Source organism: Panthera uncia (assembly GCF_023721935.1).
Source record: "Panthera uncia isolate 11264 chromosome A3 unlocalized genomic scaffold, Puncia_PCG_1.0 HiC_scaffold_11, whole genome shotgun sequence".
Lineage (NCBI taxonomy): Eukaryota > Metazoa > Chordata > Mammalia > Carnivora > Felidae > Panthera > Panthera uncia.
Window position 1 is genome coordinate 77,457,758 of NW_026057578.1, and position 20,960 is coordinate 77,478,717.

Here is a 20,960-nt window from a genome sequence, read left to right on the forward strand (position 1 = left end):
AATAAAATAAAATAAAATAAAATAAAATAAAATAAAATAAAATAAAACAAAACATAAAAGCTGTTCATTGAGGAAACAATGAACTACTATTCACCTCTATTACAAAGTTCTGAGGGAAATCTTAGTATCTTACATTCAGTCAAACATGAGTACAAAGAAAACAGACATCTCAAGCGTGTAGTAACCCAGAACAGAACATCAGGATTCCTCTTTAGAGAAAACAAAAAGCTACTCTGTGAAGACCGTAAGAATAAATACTCATTAATTTTGGAATGAGAAAAAGAGAAATGAGGGGAAAAATTTTTTTGAGTTATAACCTAAATACAAACTTAGCAATAAACAACTGTACAAATTATGGTTATAAAATTTAAAACAAATAATTTGATAAACTATACATAACACATAGCAAAAACTGGAAAGCAGAAAATGAGAAAAGAAAAATGATGAGATTCCCTCATCTTCTACAGAAGAGAATCTACCATCACTGTATTTTAGAATGAGAAGCTCTCATTTCACAAAGAAAATGAGAGCTAATAACAGATACTAAATTTCAACAAACTTCTGAATAAAATGAAGGGAATACATTTTTAAATGTACAGATTGAGAAAGGTGTAGCTCAGAGTAATTTGTGAGTGAGCTGTAAAGGAGCTAAGTTAACCTCCCCAATGTAAATGGGAAAGATACTGGACTCAGATGGACAGCAAGAGGTATGAAGATAAAAACACAGGATTTCAATGAATATTCTTGAAGAATAATTTTATTTGTCAGCCATCAATGGGTCAGAAAAATACAAACAGCCATCCACCAAGGCTCTTCCCTGAGTAAAATTTATATAAAGCCATAGCTTTTAAGCAGATACTGGTATCCCCTTTCACTCTCTCTTAGAAATTCCACAAGCAGAGGAGTGCCAGGGTGGTTCAGTTGGTTAAACATCCAACTTCAGCTCAGGATCTCATGGTTCGTGGGTTTGAGTCCCACATCAGGCTTTGTGCTGACAGCTCAGAGCCTGGAGCCTGCTTCAGATTCAGTGTCTCCCCCTCTCTCTGCTCCTCCCCCACTCACTCCCTGTTTCTGTCTCTCAAAAATGAATAATCGTTGAAAAAAAATTTTTTAGAAATCCCACAAGCAGAAAAACTAGTGACTCAAATGAGGAAAGTTCAAGTTGTTTTACCATTGCCACCCTAAAAAATGTCACAAAGCAGGAGACCCATTTGAGACAGCTCTAATGAAAAAATATTTCACAACATCCAAGACTATCTAGACCATTTACCTAGACAACTTTCTTAAATATGAATGGATAACAAAGTCATATGTGAAGACATCCAACAACATAAACAAAGAACAGAGCTCATGTTAAAAGTTTCTAAAAAGGCAGGAAGGAACAGAATTCAAATTATAATATGTAACACAGAAGGAAATTTCAGTGCTCACATTACTCAAGTATAGTCATAACCTCACGTGCTAGTAGTTGCATGCAATGTCTCATAAAGCAGTAATCCAAATGTGCATACAAGTACACATGCAGAAACTAATAGCCATTTGAGTAAAGATCAGCATTTCTAAAATTAGTCATCACAACAGGGCTCCTGGGTGGCTCGGTCGATTAAGTAACCAACTCTTGACCTCAGGTCAGGATCTCAGAGTTCATGAGTTTGAGCCCTGCATCAAGTTCCATGTTGACAGTGCAGAGCCTGCTTGGAATCCTCTCTCCCCCTCTCTTTCTGCCTCTCCCCTACTCACGTGTGTGTGCGCGTGCACTCTCTCTCTCTCTCTCTCTCTCTCTCAAAATAAACTTTAAAAAAAATTAAAATAAAAAAATAAAATTGGTCATCACTAATCCTTTTGAAAATCTAATGACAATTATGTGCATAATGCATATCTCAATCAGATGATATTTAAGTCCTAAATCATAGAGAATCTGACTTTTGTCATTGACATGAAAATCTATTCACAAAAATCAGCTCCATTTTAAGATAAAATTATTATATCAATAAGTTGCATACATGTATGCAAATATTCTTCAAATATGGAAAGCATTTAACAATAAATTCCAATGGAGTGCTAAGATTCTCAAGGGTTTTTTTGATGTCCCTTGACTAAAACATTTCATAGTGGAAGGGTGTGTAGAGGGAAATATAGAGAGGTTAACTAAGCCAAATCAGAATAGTAACTTTAAATGGTAGAGAGAGTGATTTAAATGCCAAAATATTTGCTTTAACTTTATATACTAATCTCTGTATTACTGAAAACCTGATATACACATGGAAAAGTTTCAAAGTTTACATAAGCATAGACAGTAAGAAGGAAGTTTCCCATCTATCCCAGGCAACTTCCCTAAAAGCAAACCTATTAAAATTTCTTGTGTATTTTTTACAAAAAGTTCCAGGCATTTATAAGTAAGAAGTATATATACATATATGTATATATGGATCCTCTTTTTATAATTGTTTAAATACACACTGGGAGAATACAAGGTGTACTTGAAATCTTCTCTCAATAAAAGATCGATTACCTACACAGTATTTAGTAAAACTATTTCTTACATACTATTCCACTTGAGCAAAACTCAGCTACTTCAGTCCTTCTCACAGCTACACAGCATTCTATTATATGAATTTCCCACAACTTATCTAAGTAGTCCTACAGTGACAGACATTCCTTATGTGCTAGCACAGTCAATGCTGCAACAAACATCTTAATGTACTTGTATTTACAGAATAAATTACCAGAAATAGAACTCTGTATTGCTTGCCATAAGTTATACCATACTCTGGTCAATGCAGTGCATTATTAAACATAATGGGAATTACCCAATACATGAAAATTCTATTACATTATTTGAACTTGTATTTAATTACAAAGATAAGCATTTTTCAAATATTTGCAAATACTTTTCTACCTATTTCAATCCATTTGTCACCTGTGTCTATTTTCTTCTTGGATTCCAGTACAAGAATTATAATACAAACAATGAAAAGAGCAGCAGCCAATCCAATTAGTATGGGTGAAGTGTGTGTGTGTGTTTGTGTGTCTGTCTCTGAGGTGGACAAAGTAACGTCAAAAACTTACTCTAGATGGAATGAAAAAAACTCAGGTAAGACTGTATGAAACTAACCAACCCTAGACACTTTAAAATTCATTATATTTAGTGCTCAAATGTTAAAATCTTAAAACGTAAAAATTTCTGATCATTCTAAATTTGTGGTAGATTCAAAAATAAAGCAGTAACAAACACAGAAACACCCAATTAAAATAACCCTTAGGATACACTTATTTTATGTTAATCTTTTATAAATATCTTAAGTTTTCATACTGTATCACAAATTATGCCACAATTTTTAATTATTCCCTTCCCAGGTTACTTCAAATTCTTGCTAGGGAAGAATGCTAAAACATGAACAGATGACATTTTCAATTATCAATTTGATAAGTTTCAGTTTCAATAAAGAATAATACTCCACTATTCCTAGCTACTTAATCTGTATTACTTAATATATCATTGTTCTCATATTTTCCTACTCTTGATGTGAACAAAATAAAAATTTTATGTCTATTAAAATGAATAACATTTTCAGAAAATTATGAAAGAAAAGTTCCTTTTATTCTGAAATGGAAAGTGCTTCATTCATTTACTAAAATGACAGTAATATATAAATATACATTATTAAATATGGGAAGTAAAAAAAAAAAAGTATTAAAAAATTACCACAACCAATCTAAGAATTAAGGTCTCAAGGCACACAATTATCAAAAATTTGAAATCTTTATACAAAAAGTTTATGAATATATGCAGTAATCATCAAATCTAATAGAAGGAAGAGAAACATAATGAACAAAAGTAAGTATAATGGGAGAAATGGCTATTATAATAGCAATAACAAATACAACTTAAATTCCTAAAAATAAGCTTAACACAAAATAAAATTTATATACAAATAACTTTAAATTTTTGAATGATACAAAAGAGAACGAACAGTGCAAGCTCTGAGTAGGAAGACCATTTCGATTCTTTTCAAATTAATCATTATTACAATTAATAGGACAATATTTTTAAATAAGAATGCTAAAATTTACATGAAAAAATATATAAAAAGAACCAGCCCTGCCAGACATGAATATTACCAGGGGGAAAAAAAGGGTAAGACATTAGTATAAACCCAGGATCAGCAAATGTTTTCTTGAAGGACCAGAGAGTCAACAGTTCAAGATTGCAAGTGATAAGGTCTCTGCTACAAGTACTGTACTCTACCACTACAATATGGAAGTAGCAACAGGCAATATGCACAAGAATCAACAAGCTTATGGTGCAAAAAAGCTTTATTTACAAAATGAAGTGGCTGGCCTGAAAGCCTTCAATTTACTAATCCATGGTATACTGATCATGACTACATATACTACTGGTCAGTCTACAGACTCCAGAAATAAAAACAGTCAAAATAAAAGTGGTATCTCAGTTCAGTAAGGAATAAAAGAATTGCTGAACTAGTGGAAAGGAGACAACTACGTAACAAAAAAATGGAGTAATAAGTTAAGATGCAGGACACCTTGAACCAAGAAAAATTCCAACTCAAAGACTAAAATATAAAATTGAAACAGAAAATGTACAGAAAGGAACTAAAGGAGAATTTTCTTATAACCTCGGAGTGGAAAAGGCATTTCAAACCATAAGAAAAAAAATCCACAAGCAATAAAAAAATTAAACCACAAGTTTGAAAACCACAAATGTGAATCTGAACAGCAAAAACCACCTTAACCAAAGCAAAAAACATCAAAGTAGAATACAGTTATAACTCTTAACATAGGCACAAGTCCAATGTCACTAATATATAAAAGTCTCCTACAAAAAAGAACAAGAAAACCACTACTACATGGCAAAGAATATCAACGGACATTCCCAGTAAAGGAAACAAAAGTGGCTCTTAAGCACAAGATTTGAAATGTACTTCATATAAACTAAATGCAAATTTAAAATAGCAATGATACCACTTTTCACCCATCTGTTTAGCAAACATCAAGTGTAAGGACACAATGTATTGAGGAAGATGAGGGAAAAGAGGCTTTATCACACCATTATATACCACAAGTAAACCACAGAGATGCTTTAACCTAAAAATTCTACTTAAAAGATTTATCCTACAAAATAATTTTACACATGAATGAAATGAGTATGTTAGAACTTACTGATTTTAGCATTGTTTATAATAGAAAAGAATGGGAAAAAATAATGCCTATGAACAGGAACTGGTTAAATAAATTACCATACGTGCATATATTTAAACACTATGCCCTCCTTTAAAAATGGTTTTATATATTGATATGCAATAATCTTCAGGATAAATTAAGTGAAAAAAGCCAAGTCCATTTAGTATGCAACATGTGTAATAAAGGGGGCAAAAAAAAAAAAAAAAAAGCTTACAATTAGCTATTTACACAGAAAATCTCTGATGCACCTGAGAAGATAAGAACTGCATGCCTAGAATGTAGGGACAGGAGTGGGGGGAAGGGTTGAGATATAACATACACTTTACTATTTATTTTTTGGATTTTGAACCATGCTGATATATGACTATTCAAATAACTGAATTAAAAAAGAAAACAGTATAATAGAAAACTATGAATACAACATACAGAAGGGTTTACTGTATCAACAAATAGGCAAATATCTCTTAATAAACCAAGATGGTTTCATGAAGACCCTCCAAATGACTCTCATTTCCTTCAATTCTCCCTATAATATAGTCAGACATAGATTCTGAAGCCAGACTCCATAGATTCCACGACCAACTTTCACTATGTCTCTGTTTCTTTAGCTATAAAATGGGAATAACAGAACTTACCTCTTAGGGGAATAAAACACTTAGAACAAATAATTAAGAAGCACTTAATGAGTGTGAGTTGTTAATATTACCTGTGCTGCAGCCCATATGCAATCAATATGCTGAGTACTCAGTCTCCCTTCTGCTGCCAAGAAGTTCAAAATCACTTGGCACTGTTTGATGATCTGGGGGGAGGGAAAAAAAACTTATTATAGTCAATTTTCTAAAGTATTCTTCTTTTACTAGAGCAGAGAAGTCATGTAATTGTCCACAAACCTCAATATGTAAATTTGGTCCAAATATATGCTCTACCACATTGTTGCTTATTAGCCAGTCTGCAAGTTCTTTTGCAATGGACCTAAAGTCAAATAATCAAAACAGTTAGTGCATTAAAAAATTATTAATATCATTCTTTCCCAAGTCTAAAATGCAGATTCAGTTAAACGCCTAATTTTTTTTAAAAGTGAGTTTTGTTGTTGTTGTTGTTGTTGTTGTTGTTTTTGGCTCCACGCCAGTGTGGGGCTTGAACTCATGACCCTGAGATCAAGAGTCACATACTCCACTGTCTGAGCCAGCAAGGCACCCACAAACCTAACTTTGTGCACATACAAATTATAAAGAAATGATTATATACAATTAACTGGTTAGAGTACCACAAAGAATAACTAAAGAAATGGTAATACTGCCTGAATTTATAAACAAGCAAAACAAACCTGAAAAGATAACAGCTCACACCAGTTATACAAGTGGAAATACCAAGCATAACAATAAGCAATTCATTTTCTTACTCAAAGACTTGACTTCTACTTTTTAATTTCCATAGTAGGCACCCAAGCATTCAGAGAAGGTTTCCCAGTATGCCCCCTACAGTAAGGTAACATCAGGAAAACAGGTTACCAAAAGGGTAAAAGGGAAAAAAAAATTATCTAAAAGCCAAACTAAAAGTCTCCTGCCTGATATTAATAAAGATTATTGTTCCTTAAATATATCAATAGATCATTCAGAATAAACTATATTTACCAAAATCTCATTGCAAACCATGAACATTTTATAACAGTTCCAGATTACTCTTGATTTTTTTTAATGTTTGTTTGTTTATTTAGAGAGAGAGAGAGAGCACGTGTGCACGTATATGAGCAGGGGAGAGGGGCAGAAGGGGAGTAGAGAGAGAGAAACAGGGAGAGAGAATCCCAAGCAGGCTCCATGCTCAGCACAGAGCCCCAACATGGGGCTCAATCTCAGAACTGGGAGATACGACTGGAGCTGAAATCAACAGTCAGAGGCTTAACTGACTGAGCCACCCAGGCACCCCTCATTTTTTAAGTAGAGCCATCAAGTCTCCTTTAGAATAGAAGTTAACCTATTACATTAGTTCTACCAATAAGGTAGTATGAGAGTTTATCAGTTAACTGTCTTTTACACCTTTGAGATCTACATGACATATAATACACTGAAGACATTTTTTTTTTTTTAACGTTTATTTATTTTTGAGACAGAGAGAGACAGAGCATAAACGGGGGAGGGTCAGAGAGAGAGTGAGACACAGAATCCGAAACAGGCTCCAGGCTCTGAGCTGTCAGCACAGAGCCCGACGCGGGGCTCGAACTCATGGACCGCGAGATCATGACCTGAGCTGAAGTCGGCTGCCTAACCGACTGAGCCACCCAGGTGCCCCTGAAGACATTTAAAGTATACAGTTTCACGAATTTAAGCTTAAGTATATTCTATGAATTCATCACCACCATCAAGATGATAAACACATACACTAACCCAAAAACATTCTTTATTCCCCTCTGTCATCTGCCCCTTCTCCAGCCCCCACAACCACACTCCCCATACTCTGCTTTATTATAGTTTTCATTTCTGGAATTTTATGTGTAAAAAAAGATACATTAAGTAATTTTTTTTTAATCTGGCCTCTTTCACTCACCATTTTTTTCATTTTGCAATATCCCATTGGTTTATTCTAGTTCAACAATTATGGATAAAGCTAATATAAACACCTATGCAGGTTTTTGCGTAGACCTAAGTTTTCAACTCCTCTGGGTCAATATCAGAAAACACAACTGCTAGATAAATGGTTAAGAGTATGTTGAATTTTGTAAGAAACTACCAAACTGCCTGCCAAAGTGGAGTGTACTCCTACTAGCAACAGATGAGAGTTCTTGTTGCTCCAAAACCTTGTCAGCATTTGGTGTTATCAGGATTCTAAATTTTGACTGTTCCAAGAGATGTGCAGTAGAATCTCACTGATAGTTTAATTTGCATTTCCCTCATGAAAGAGGATATAGGGCATCTTTTCGTGTGCATATTTGTCATTTCTGTATCTTCTGATTTAGGCTTGAAGGGTGATAAAATCTTTGGTATATTTTTTAGTCAGAGTGCCCAAGGTACTTACTGTTAAATTTCAAGATTCTCTGAATATTTTGGATAGCAGTCCTTTATCAGACATGTCTTTTGCAGATTTTTTTTCCAGCTTGTGGCTGTCTTCTTATTCTCTTTACATTACCTTCCACAGAGCACAAGTTTTTCATTTTAATAAACTCCACCTTGCCAATTCTTTCTTTGGTGGATCACGGTGTTATATCCAAAAGGTCACTGCCATACTCAAAGTCATCTAGGTTTTCTCCTATATTCTAGAAGATTTTATGAAATACAAAATTTTATAATTTTGTATTTTATATTTATGTGTGTGACACATTTTAATTTTTGAGTAGTGTATGTGGTCTGTGTCTGGATTCTTTCTTTTGTACATAGTTGTCCAATTGTTTCAGTGCCATTTGTTGGAAAGACTATTTTTGCTCCATGGTACTGCCTTTGCTCCTCTGTCAATGGACTATATTTATATGGTCTATTTCTGAGCTCTCTATTCTGTTCCATTCATCTATTTGTCACCAGTACCACACTGTCGTGACTGCAATTTTAAAGTCTTGAGGGTGGGTATCATCAGTGCGCCAACTTTGTTCTTTTCAATATTGTCTTAGCAATTATGGGTATTTTGTCTCTCTATATAAACTTTATAGTCATTTTGTTGATATCCACAAAATAACCTGCTGGGATTTGACTGAGGTTATACTGAATCTATAGATCCAGTTGGGAAGAACTGTTATCTTTACAATTTTACATGTTCTATTCATAAACATGGAGTATCTCTCCATTTATTTAGTTCTTTGGTATCTTTTGTCGGAGTTTTGTAATTTTCCTCACATAAGTCTAATAAAATATGAACAGGATCTATATCTAAGTATTTCATATGTTGTGCTAATGTAAATGAAATTATATTTTAAATTTCAAATTTCATGTGTTCAGTACTGATATATAGAAAAGCAACTGAGGGGCGCCTGGGTGGCGCAATCGGTTAAGCGTCCGACTTCAGCCAGGTCACGATCTCGCGGTCCGTGGGTTCGAGCCCCGCGTCAGGCTCTGGGCTGATGGCTCGGAGCCTGGAGCCTGTTTCCGATTCTGTGTCTCCCTCTCTCTGACCCTCCCCCGTTCATGCTCTGTCTCTCTCTGTCCCAAAAATAAATAAAAAAGAAAACGTTGAAAAAAAAAATTAAAAAAAAAAAAAAAAAAAAAAAAAAAAAAAAAGAAAAGCAACTGAGTTTTCTTTATTAACTTTGTATCCTGCAACCTTGCTGTACCTTTGCTCACTCACTAGGTTCCACAAGTGTCAATTCTTCCAGATTTTCTATATAGAAGATTATGTCATCACCAATCAAAGACCAATTTCTTCCTTCCCAATCTATATACACTTTATTCTCTTTCCTTGCCTTACTACACTAGGTAGGCCTTTTGAGTAGAGTGTTGAAAGACAGTGGTAAGAGAACAGACTTTCCCTTTTCCTGATTTTAGTGGAAAGCTTTGTGTTTCTCACTATTAATACAAAGTTACCTGTAGCTTTTTTGTAAATGTTCTTTACCAAGCTGAGGAAGTTCTCTACTCCTAGTTTACTGAGAGTTTTATCATAAGTATTCAATTTTGTCAAATACTTTTTCTTTATATATACATATGATCATGTGATTTTTCTTTTAGCCTGTTGATGTGACAGATTACATGAAATGAACCAGATTTGCATACCTGGGGTATAACTCACTTGGTTGCAGCATGTAATTCTTTTTGTACATTGATGGACTTGATTTGCTAATATTTTATGAAGATTTCTACATTTATGTCCATGAGAAATACTGGTCTGTAGTTTTTACATGTCTTTGGTTTTGGTATTGGGGAAGGGTGTTTTTTTTGTTTTTGTTTTTTTTTGAGAGAGTGCATGCACACAGGCATATAAGCTGAGGAGGGGCAAAAGGAGAGGGAGAGAAACAATCTCAAGCAGGCTCCACACCTAGCACAGAGCCCAATGAGGAGCTCAAACTCACAACCATGAGATCATGACCTGAGCGGAAAACAAGATTCAGATGCTTAACCCACTGAGCTACCAAGTCGCCCCTAGGGTAATTTCTTCCTTAAATTTCTTTTTTTTTTTTTTAATTTTTTTAATGTTTATTTTTGAGAGAAAGAGAGAGAGACAGAACACGAGTGGGGTAGAGGCTGAAGGAGAGGGAGACACAGAATCCGAAGCAGGCTCTAGGCTCTGAACTGTCAACACAGAGCCCAACATGGGGCTTGAACTCACAGACCACAAAATCATGACCCGAGCTGAAGTGTGACACTTAACGGACTGAGCACCCCAGGCACCCCTTAAATTTCTTCTTTTAATATTTGGAAGAATTCACCAGTGACGACATCTGGGCCTGGTGCTTTGTTTTGGAAAGTCAGTAATTTTTCATTCAATTTCTTTGATACAGGCTTCTTCAGATTGCCTATTTCTTCAAAAACCTTTTTAAATGGCTATTACAGAACATTTAATGAAAAAAGTAGTGGGGTGCCTGGGTGGTTCAGTTGGTTGAGTGTCTGACTTCGGCTCAGGTCACAGTTTCGCGATTCATGAGTTCAAGACGCACATCAGGCTCACTGTTGTCAGTGCAGAACCCACTTCAGATCTTCTGTCTCCCTCTCTCTCTCTGCCTCCCCCACATTCACATCCTCTCTCAAAATAAAATTTAAAACAACATTTAAAAAGAAAAAGAAAGGGTGCTTGGGTGGTTCAGTTGGTTAAGCATCCAACTTTGGCTCATGTCATGATCTCACGGTTCGTGAGTTCGAGCCCCACATCAGGCTCTGTGCTGACAGCTCGGAGCCTGGAGCCTGCTTCGGATTCTGTGTCTCCCTCTCTCTCTGCTCCTCCTCTAGTCACGCTATGTCTGTGTCTCTCAAAAATAAATATATGTTAAAAAAAAATCAAAAAAGAAAAAGAAAAGAGGCGCCTTGGTTTAGTTGGTTAAGCATCCGACTTTGGCTCAGGTCAGGATCTTGCGGTCCGTGAGTTTGAGCCCCGTGTTGGGCTCTGTGCTGACAGCTCAGAGCCTGGAGCCTGCTTCAGATTCTGTGACTCCCTCTCTCTCTGCTTCTCCCCTGGCTCATGCTCTGTCTATCTCTGTCTCTCAAAAAATAAATAAACATTTAAAAAATTTTTTTAAATAAAAAATAGAAAGAAATAAGAAAAAAGTAGGTGTACCTGGGTGACTCAGTCAGTTAAGTGTCTGACTCTTAGTTTTGGTTCAGGTCACCATCTCACAGTTTGTGAGATCGAGCCCCACGTTGGGCTCTGCGCTGTCAGCGCAGAATCTTGGGATTCTCTCTCTCTCTCTGCCCGTTCCCTGATCGTGCTCTCTCAAATAAATAAACATTTAAAAATTATATAAAAGAATAAAAAAGTAGTTACAGATATATTCTGAGTAGAAGAAAATAGGTTTCAAAATAGGACTTGCCATATGAGCTCCCAACATGTTCCATCCACATGAATTATACATAGAAAAACTGAAAAGGTGAAATAATTTTTTCTTATTTATCCACAGAATTAAATTTAAAAAGCCATTTAAGTCTAAGGATACCCAGGGACTTTTCTAATTGTTCAGAATTGTAGCTATAACTGAGCCAAGTATGAAACTGAACAACATTATCTGTAACAACTTTTCAGGGCTCTGAAAACCTACATATAACCAGACTCACAGAAGGAGGAAGAAAAAAAAAAAAAAAAAGCTGAAGAAATAATGGCAAAAATATCCTACTTTAATGAAAAATGTTTATCTACACATCCAGGAATCACAACAAACTCCAACTAAGATACACACAAGGAGATCCACAGCTAGACTCATCATAACCAAATTGTTAAAAGCCAAAGATAAAGAGCAAAATCTTGAAATCAGCAAAAGAAAATGAAACATGTGTACAAAAGAACCACAGTAAGATTAACAGCTAATTTACCAGAAACAAAGGAACAGACATATACTGGAACAATGTTTCCATATTTTACTAAAATTCCATTATTACTAATTGGAAGGAGACAGTAACTAATATGCATACTATAACCCATAATGCAGCCACTAAAAAAGTAATTTTTGAAGTATTAAAAAAAAATCAATGGATTAAAATGGTATACAAGAATAAAGGCAATAAAGGAGAAACAGAAAATCAAAACAGAAGGCATACAGAAAACCAACAGCAAAAGAGGAGTAAATCCAACTACACAATGATATTAAGAGTAAATGGATTAAATACTACAATCAAAAGGCAGAGATTAGAGCACCTGGCTGGCTCAGTGGGTAGAACATGCAACTGATCATAAAACATGATCTCAGGGTCGAGAGTTCAAGCCCCACAATGGGCACAGAGACTACTTTAAGGGGGCGGGGAACAGGGATTATGGGATTATATTTGGGGAGTGGGGAGTTAAATCCAACTATATGCTGAGATAAATACTTTAGATCCAAAAACACAAACAGGAGCACCTGGGTGGCTCATCAGTTGAGAGTCCAACTCCAGATTTTGGCCCCAGTCATGATCCCAGGGTCATGTGATGGAGGCCCATGTTGAGCTCTGTGCTAAGCATGGAGCCTACTTAAGATTCTCTTTCTCTCCCTCTGCCCCTCTCCCTCACTTGTGCTCTCGCTCCCTCTCGCTCTTAAAACAAAAACAAAACAAAACAAAAAAAAAAACCTGAAAGTTAAAAGCATGGAAAAAGATACACCATGAAAACAAAGTTGCAGTGGCTATAGTAACTCAGACAAAATAAACATTAAGCCAAAAAATGTGGGGATTGCTTTTTAATGTTTATTTATTTTTGAGAGAGTAAGTGAGAAGGGGCAGAGGGAGACAGACAGAGGCTCTGAAGTAGGGCTTGAACCCATGAATCATGACACCATGACCTGAGCCAAAGTTGGACACTTAACCAGCTAAGCCACCCAGGACCTCTAAGCCAAAAAATAGCTTTATGTATGGGTCTTTTTATAATGATAAAAGAATGAAATTATCAGGAACATAACAATTATAAACATATATGGGACTAAAAACAAACACACAAAAAAAACCCACAACTCCCAAAATACATGAAATAAAAAGCAACAGAAATAAAGGGAGAAGAAAACAAACAATACAGCCAATTCTTGTTACTCTCTATGGCAGTTACAATCTATAAAGCCAGATAAAACTAGCTAATACTGAACCCTTGAATCCTTTTTTAAATTACTGTCACCCACCACTTTAATTGGTAAGAACGTATCATTAGTATCAAGTGTATCCTAAAGTGGATTCTCTTTAGAAGCATGACTCAGTACAATAATGTGACTTGCCATCTGACTTTGATGGAAGACAGCAGGCTTGATTAAACACAAATCTTATATGATCTAGGTATACAAGATGTTCTACAATCCATATGAAGAACTCAGATACTTCACAGAACTAAAATTTGTTTGGAAGCTCCCACTTCAATATGGGCCACGCAAGGGAGTTTTTTTCCCTCATGTAAAAATGCCACCATAGACCAGTAGTATCCTTTCCTCAACCCTACTCCCTATGGAAAAACAGACATGGATCTCATTTGGTACTACAATGATCTCTCAGTGTTGCTTTTTAATTTGGTCCTCTTGATTTACACTCAGATCATGTTCTCACAGTTCATGAGTTCGAGCCCGCATCTGGTTTGGCACTGACAGTGCAGAGTATGCTTGGAATTCTCTCTCTCCCTTCACCCCACTCGTGCTTTCTGAGTATCTCTCTCAAAATAAATAAATAAACTTAAAATAAAAAATAAAAATTAAAAAAAGACAAAAGTATATTAGTGAGGCTAAGAATAAGACTAGGAATTGATTACAAATTGGTAAAAGGGTTTTTTTTTTTTTGTTTTTTTTTTTTTTTAATTTTTTTTTTCAATGTTTTTTATTTATTTTTGGGACAGAGAGAGACAGAGCATGAACGGGGGAGGGGCAGAGAGAGAGGGAGACACAGAATCGGAAACAGGCTCCAGGCTCTGAGCCATCAGCCCAGAGCCCGACGCGGGGCTCGAACTCACGGACCGCGAGATCGTGACCTGGCTGAAGTCGGAGGCTTAACCGACTGCGCCACCCAGGCGCCCCAAAAGGGGTTTTTCTAAAGTGATAGAAATGTTCTAAAATTGGACTGTGATGATTTTCACACAGCCCTGCCAATCTCCTAAAATTCACTGTAAACACAGTGAATTTTATGATAGGTACAGTATCTATACCTTAATAAATCTGCTAAAAAAGAGAGACACAATTCATAGGCTGCAACAGTATTTATCACCTTTTCTCTATTTGTTCCAATTTTCCCACATTGTAAGAACCCTTCTCTTCCCAATTTTAACTATTTCTACCTACTATTACTCAAAATTTTGACTCTCCTCCCTCTTTTCTTAATCATGCCTTTAGGACACATATTCCTTATACTTTTTTTTTTAATGGAACTCCTTATTCTCTATGCACTGTTTTAGCAACATAAGGATCTAGCTTGTATGGACATGTGAAGTTACTGCACTGATGATTTTAGGATTTTTTTTTTTTTTTTTTTTTTGGCAGAGTGGGGGTGATTACTGCCTCGGCAAATTTAACATTGTCCTAGTCTGTCTTATGGAGTAGAGAGGTGGGAGAAGGGCAAACTAAGGGGTTAAAATCCAAAGGTGTAGTTTTACTACTGGATATAATCTATGTAATATCCTGACAGTGGGAAATAGTACTCCTAGTATGACCCAGAATTTACACAGCTATGACCTATTCTGGGCAACATTATTTTAAGGAAATCACTGACAAAGAATGTTGCCAGAGATGGGAGAGTGGTCTGGTAATAAATCTAAACACCCTATCATGTTGGAAGAATAAGAACTCTTTAGCCTGGAGAAGAAAAAGAGTCAACAGACATCATCTCTGGTTTTCAAATTCACGAAGGGTTCGGTTCAACTAAGGTTAATTCCATAGGGCAGAACTAAAATCAGTGCATAAAAGTTACTTACTTAGTAAAGCAAAAATATAAGTCATTCATATAATTTTGACTTTTCTAACACCTTAGAACTATACAGGTCGGGACACCTGGCAGGCTCAGTTGGTCCAACTTCAGCTCAGGTCACGATCTCATAGTTTCTAAGTTCAAGCCCTGCACTGGGCTCTGTGTTGGCAGCTCAGAGCCTGAACCCTGATTCAGATTCTGTGTTTCCCTCTCTGCCCTTCTCTCTCTCTCTCTCCCTGTCTCAAAAATAAACAAACATTAAAAAAACAAAAACAAACAAACAAAAAACTATACAGGTATTTTCAAGCAAAAGATATTACCACTCAATTGAGATTTTAAAATGGATTTGTATACTGGACAAACACCTAAATGGGATATTGGAATAAATAAATATTTCTAAAATACTGAAAAGCACTAAGCTATAACAACTACTTCTTTTCACACATGAGCATCATTAACTTGGTTTTTCCTCATAAAATGTGTTGAATGAGGTCTTTTCTTTATCTGCATCAAGTGTGCTTTCTGAAAACTATCAGTACCATATTCTATTTTTTTTAATGTTTATTTATTTATTTTGAGAGAGAGGCCAACCATGAGCAGGGGAGAGGGAGAGAGAGAAGGAGAGAAAGAATCCCAAGCAGGCTCCACACTGTCAGCACAGAGCCCAATGTGGGGCTCAATGTCACAACTGTAAGAACATGACCTGAGCTGGGGCGCCTGGGTGGCTCAGTCGGTTAAGCGGCTGACTTCGGCTCAGGTCATGATCTCGCGGTCCGTGAGTTCGAGCCCCGCGTCGGGCTCTGTGCTGACAGCTCGGAGCCTGGAGCCTGTTTCGGATTCTGTGTCTCCCTCTCTCTCTGACCCTCCCCCGTTCATGCTCTGTCTCTCTCTGTCTCCAAAATAAATAAACGTTAAAAAAAATAAATAAATAAAATAAAAATAAATAAATAAATAAAAAAAAAAAAAAAAAGAACATGACCTGAGCCAAAATCAAGAGTCAGATGCTTAACCGACTGAGCCACCCAGGTGCCCCCCCATATTCTTTATTACTAAATTTTCCTTTATAAATAGTACACCTTTGCATTTTGTGACACTAGAACTATGTGTTGGTATATCCTTTTAAAAAAGAGAATTGTTTCAATATATTGTTCCGAAAACTTATTAATCAAGTCACAAGGCAAAGAATTCTTACCAAACACTTCCAAACTAATAAAGTCACAATTATATATACCATATAAGCAGCTGCATAATAAGTTAATATACTTATATATAAACTGACGTTCCTACTTACGTTTCTGTGTCTGATACCAAGGATTCATTATTGCATACATCATTGAAGGTATGAAGTTGATTCTATAATTAGAGAAAAGAAATTTAAAGTTTTTTTTACAAAATTTTTCTAGTATGTTATCAACTGCCAAGAAACATGGTCATATATAAATCAGTCAATAACCAAATCACAATTATAAAACATAAGATTCTCACACACACTAATTAATCTGGTTATTTCCTTTATCATATTAAAATAGTAAAAAATTTCATTCTACAATACTCGTGCTTTATTCCACTAAGTACATGAGAGAAAATGAGAGAACAAAACTAAATAGGGGAAAAACTTAAAAAGCTAATGCTAGGCAGCAAATAATATGTCACTACAGACATAAAATGTCAGGAAGGCTCCCTCAATAAATACATTTAAGATTTAATTTAGAAAAAATGTCAATAAGTATTTTCTACATTTACGAAGCCTAATACATGGGTAAATGTGGTTACTTCAGAATAAAACAGGCAGGAAATACAAAGGAGTAAAGCTCATGGAAACCTTGGTAAATCTGAAAAAGCATAGTCACTCTAAAGGATTCAGCTAACTACTGAGCTCTAGCAAATTGTTATTATGCAAGAATACAGACTCATGGTATCAGGTCTTCCTCCCCATCTCATCCCCAAGACAATAATATATATTTCTCTCTATTTACAACATTATTTGCTACCGTCCAATTCAAACAAAATCTCTGTTAATCAAATATGGTCTATGGCCTAATTATCTCTGGCTTTTGCGTGGAAAATGAAAGAAAAAAAAGAAAGGAAAGAAAGAAAAGAAAGATGACCTAAAGTATAAATCCTTGTAATTCTAAGCTTCAGTTTCATCATATTTAAAATAGGGAAAATACCAAAATTATTTATATAGACCATACAAAGTAATCTACGTAAAATAACAAGCACAACGCCTCATATAAGTGCTCCACAAATAGTAGGGATAATGATGATGATGGTGAAGTGCAGAAGGCAAATAAAAAATGACCCAAAATGAACAAATATAGCTTACCGTTATCTGACTTAGTCCAGCCAACCTCATAGTCAGAGTTGGTGACATAAAGTACTTAAATGCAAGATCTAAACTTTCTTTATCAAAGCATAATGTTGTATCCAATGGTTCTTTCACTGTGCTCCACATTAAGTCAGCCATGTTGCGAGCCGCACTCTGTCTTAACTCCTGATCAGAGAGCTTGCATAAATACCTTAAGTGATTCAAAATAAAACATACATAAAAACCTGTAAAATATTCCTAAAGACCCTTCAAAAATTCAGTAATATTCCTTTGTTCCATACCTCTAAAATGTTTAATAAAGTAGAACCTGGCATCCTGAGATTAACATTCCCAATTTAAATTATTTCTAAGTGCTGCTTCAAAGACTGCGACCTGAAGTAGCATGTTCTTTGCAGAGTCCAACTTGAATCAGAAACTGCCAAGAGCCAAGATATTTAACATCGGATTCTGCACCTCTGATAAAGCTTTATTAATCTCTCATATCTATCATGTATACAGGTCCTATTTTAGTAAATTTCACCTACTTTCATATAAAATCGTATATCTACTCCCCACACAGCCAAAATTCTTCAAAGTAAGTACATTTTAAACATTATTCTTATTTGGCTTCCAGATATCACAAACCACTGGTTTTCCTCAAGTCCTACCTATTCTACTTGCTGGTTCTTCCTTCCCTATCCAACCTTCAACATTAGTGCTCCTCGGGGTTTGTAATGGATTGCAAAATGGCCCCAACTATTCCCATCACTTTACACAGAGGCCTTTGCAATGCAATGTTGCCACCCTTCCTATCAAGAGGTATCATCTATTTGGGGGGGCCTGGGGGGCTCAGTCAGTTAAGTGTCCGACTCTTGGTTTCAGCTCAGGTCATGATCTGTTTGTGGGATCGAGCCCCATGTCAGGCTCTGTGCTGACAACAGAGAGTCTCCTTGGGATTCTCCCTTTCTCTCCCTCTCTCTGCTACTCCCTCCCTCACACTCTCTCTAAATAAACATTAAAAAAATAAAAGAGGTATCACCTTCTTTCTCTAGATTCTCCCTATTTCATCTACATTCTCCCTTGAATCCGAGCTTTGCAATGCAAGTTGCTTTGATAAATGGAACATTAAGAGATGTGGCATAAACAGAAGCTTGGAAAGTCTGTGCTTGACCTCTAACTTTTCCATCACCAACAAAACGGAACCCAGGTTAGCCTGCTGGATGAAAGACACACAGCCAATGCCCCAACTGCAAGATGAATATGAACTCCCCTCCACTTCCAGCAACAATCAGCGGGCAACCAGAGAATACATAAGTGAGGTGATATTCTTAAAGCATGCAGTTCCAGCCAAGTCAACCCAGATCAAAAGAACTACTCAGCCTGAGAACTGTGAGAAATAATAAATGGTTGTTATTTTAAGCCATTAAGATTTGGGTGTTGTTTTCTTACACAGCAAAAGCAAACTGATACAAAGGCCCCATCCTCACACACTGTTTTTAAAGTTTATTTATTTATTTTGAGAAGGAGGGAGAAAGAGAGAGAAGGGGGGGGGGGGACGGGTAGAGAGACAAAGAGAGAGAGAATCCCAAGCAGGCTCTGCACTGTCAGCAAGGAGCCCAACTTGGGGTTTGATCCCACAAATTGTGAGATCATGACCTGAGCTGAAACCAAGACTTAGATGCTTAACCGAATGGAACAACCAGGTACCTCAACACACTTCTATTCTTTTATGGATTCTCTCCCCCAGATGACCTCATTCACTCCCAGGAGGTATTGAATAACTGAGGTCTTTATGCTGATAACTCAATTAACAATACTATTGTTGTTTTTTTTTTTAATTTATATCCAAGTTAGTTAGCATATAGTGTAACAATGATTTCAGTAGTAGATTCCTTAATGCCCCTTACCCACTTAGCCCATCCCTCCTCCCACAACCCCTCCTGTAACCCTCTGTTCTCCAACAATACTGTTCTTAATTATACATGTATGCTCTCAGTTCACCAGTGCCACTTAAATGTCCCACAGGCATCTTGAAATTAAGTCTTGAAGTTCTCTCCGTTCTTCACATCTCAGTGAATGATGCCCACAGCACAAAAGAGAAATTGAGGGGGGGAGGTTTATGTGTCATCCAGGATGCTTACCCCTTTAAATTCCAGAATCACCAATCCTGTCCATTTTATTTTCACTTACATCCATTCAATTTTCAAAATCACCATAAACAATCCTTATAAACATCATTTATTTCCAAGACTACTGCATTAACCTTTCAATTTGTCTCCTAGCTTCTACCCCAACAACTTATAATTTATGATCCACTTAAAAGCCAAAGTGATCTTCTAAAAATAATCACAACTCACCTGCTTAAAACCCTAGATTTAGCAATAGATTCCCATTGCTAAAATTAAATCCAAACTCTTCATAATAGCTTTAAGGTCCTGTACAACCTACCCTTGCTTATCCAACCTCTTATCATAACTACTCCTCCCTTACACACTATGTTCCACACCAGTCTGCTTCTACTTTCTTGAATGTCATATTCTTTCCAACTTCAAAGCTAACTTCCCTATGTTCCTTCTACTGGGAATACATTCTTCCAAATACCACCTGATTAGCGGATTCATGATCTTCAAATGCCATCTTTCAGAAAGACCTCACATTTCCTCTCTATCACATTACCTGACAAAGGATTCATCACTATCAGATTCTTTTTTTGATACTTTCTCCAAAAACTCGAATATAAGGAAAATAGGTACTCAAATTTTTGCAAATAAAATGAGAAAAAGTAGAAAGTATAATAAATATTACCAAGAAGCACAATCTTAGAACTCCCAAAAGTTCACACTCCAACTCTAATCAATACATTTTGTTCTCCATCCTCTTAGTGTTCCTTCTGAGGCTGGGACTTAAACTCAAATGTCATCTCTTCTCAAAGAGACCTTCTTTAAAGCCTCTGTTTAAAATTGTGACCCACCCTCTAGAACTCTCAATCCACCTTTGCTCCTCCTTTACTCTGTAATTATCATGACTTTCTGATGAAATATTACCATCTACTTATTTACTTGGTACAGACACCGCAAAAAGAGAAGTCCTTTCTTCTCTGCTATATTCCCAAAGCCTAGAACATAACACTTCGTGTATCTTTGTTGACTGCATACTGTGGAATACCATGTAACCACTGTTAAACTCCTTATATATTTATGTATAAGAAAATAAAAGGTCCAGGGGAGACTGGTTCGCTCAGGGTTTTGAGTTCAAGTCCCATGTTGAGTGTAGATAATACTTAAAATTTTTTAAATCTTTGAAAAAAGAAAAAAAAAGGTCCAACATAAATTGCTTAAGTGTAAACATTAAATATAAGCCTACATGAGCATTAAAAATATTATACACTAAACTGTCAATTTTCTCTAAAGGATGTGAATACAAGGGACTTTAAAACAATATAAATCTACACTATGTTATAAACTATTTAAACATATCATATTGGT

General features: G+C 35.9%; 1 protein-coding gene across 4 annotated transcripts in view; it reads right to left on the reverse strand.

The window, feature by feature from the left end:
* USP34 (ubiquitin specific peptidase 34) overlaps positions 1-20,960 on the reverse strand; it is a 247,218-nt gene that overhangs the window by 147,627 nt on the left and 78,631 nt on the right. For all 4 annotated transcript variants that reach the window (XM_049650262.1, XM_049650258.1, XM_049650261.1 and 1 more), the window contains exons 7-10: positions 17,494-17,686; positions 16,459-16,520; positions 6,093-6,174; positions 5,909-6,001 (exon numbers count right to left, since the gene is read on the reverse strand). In XM_049650262.1, the coding sequence (XP_049506219.1) occupies positions 5,909-6,001; positions 6,093-6,174; positions 16,459-16,520; positions 17,494-17,686 (430 nt within the window). The remainder of the gene's footprint in view (positions 1-5,908; positions 6,002-6,092; positions 6,175-16,458; positions 16,521-17,493; positions 17,687-20,960) is intronic.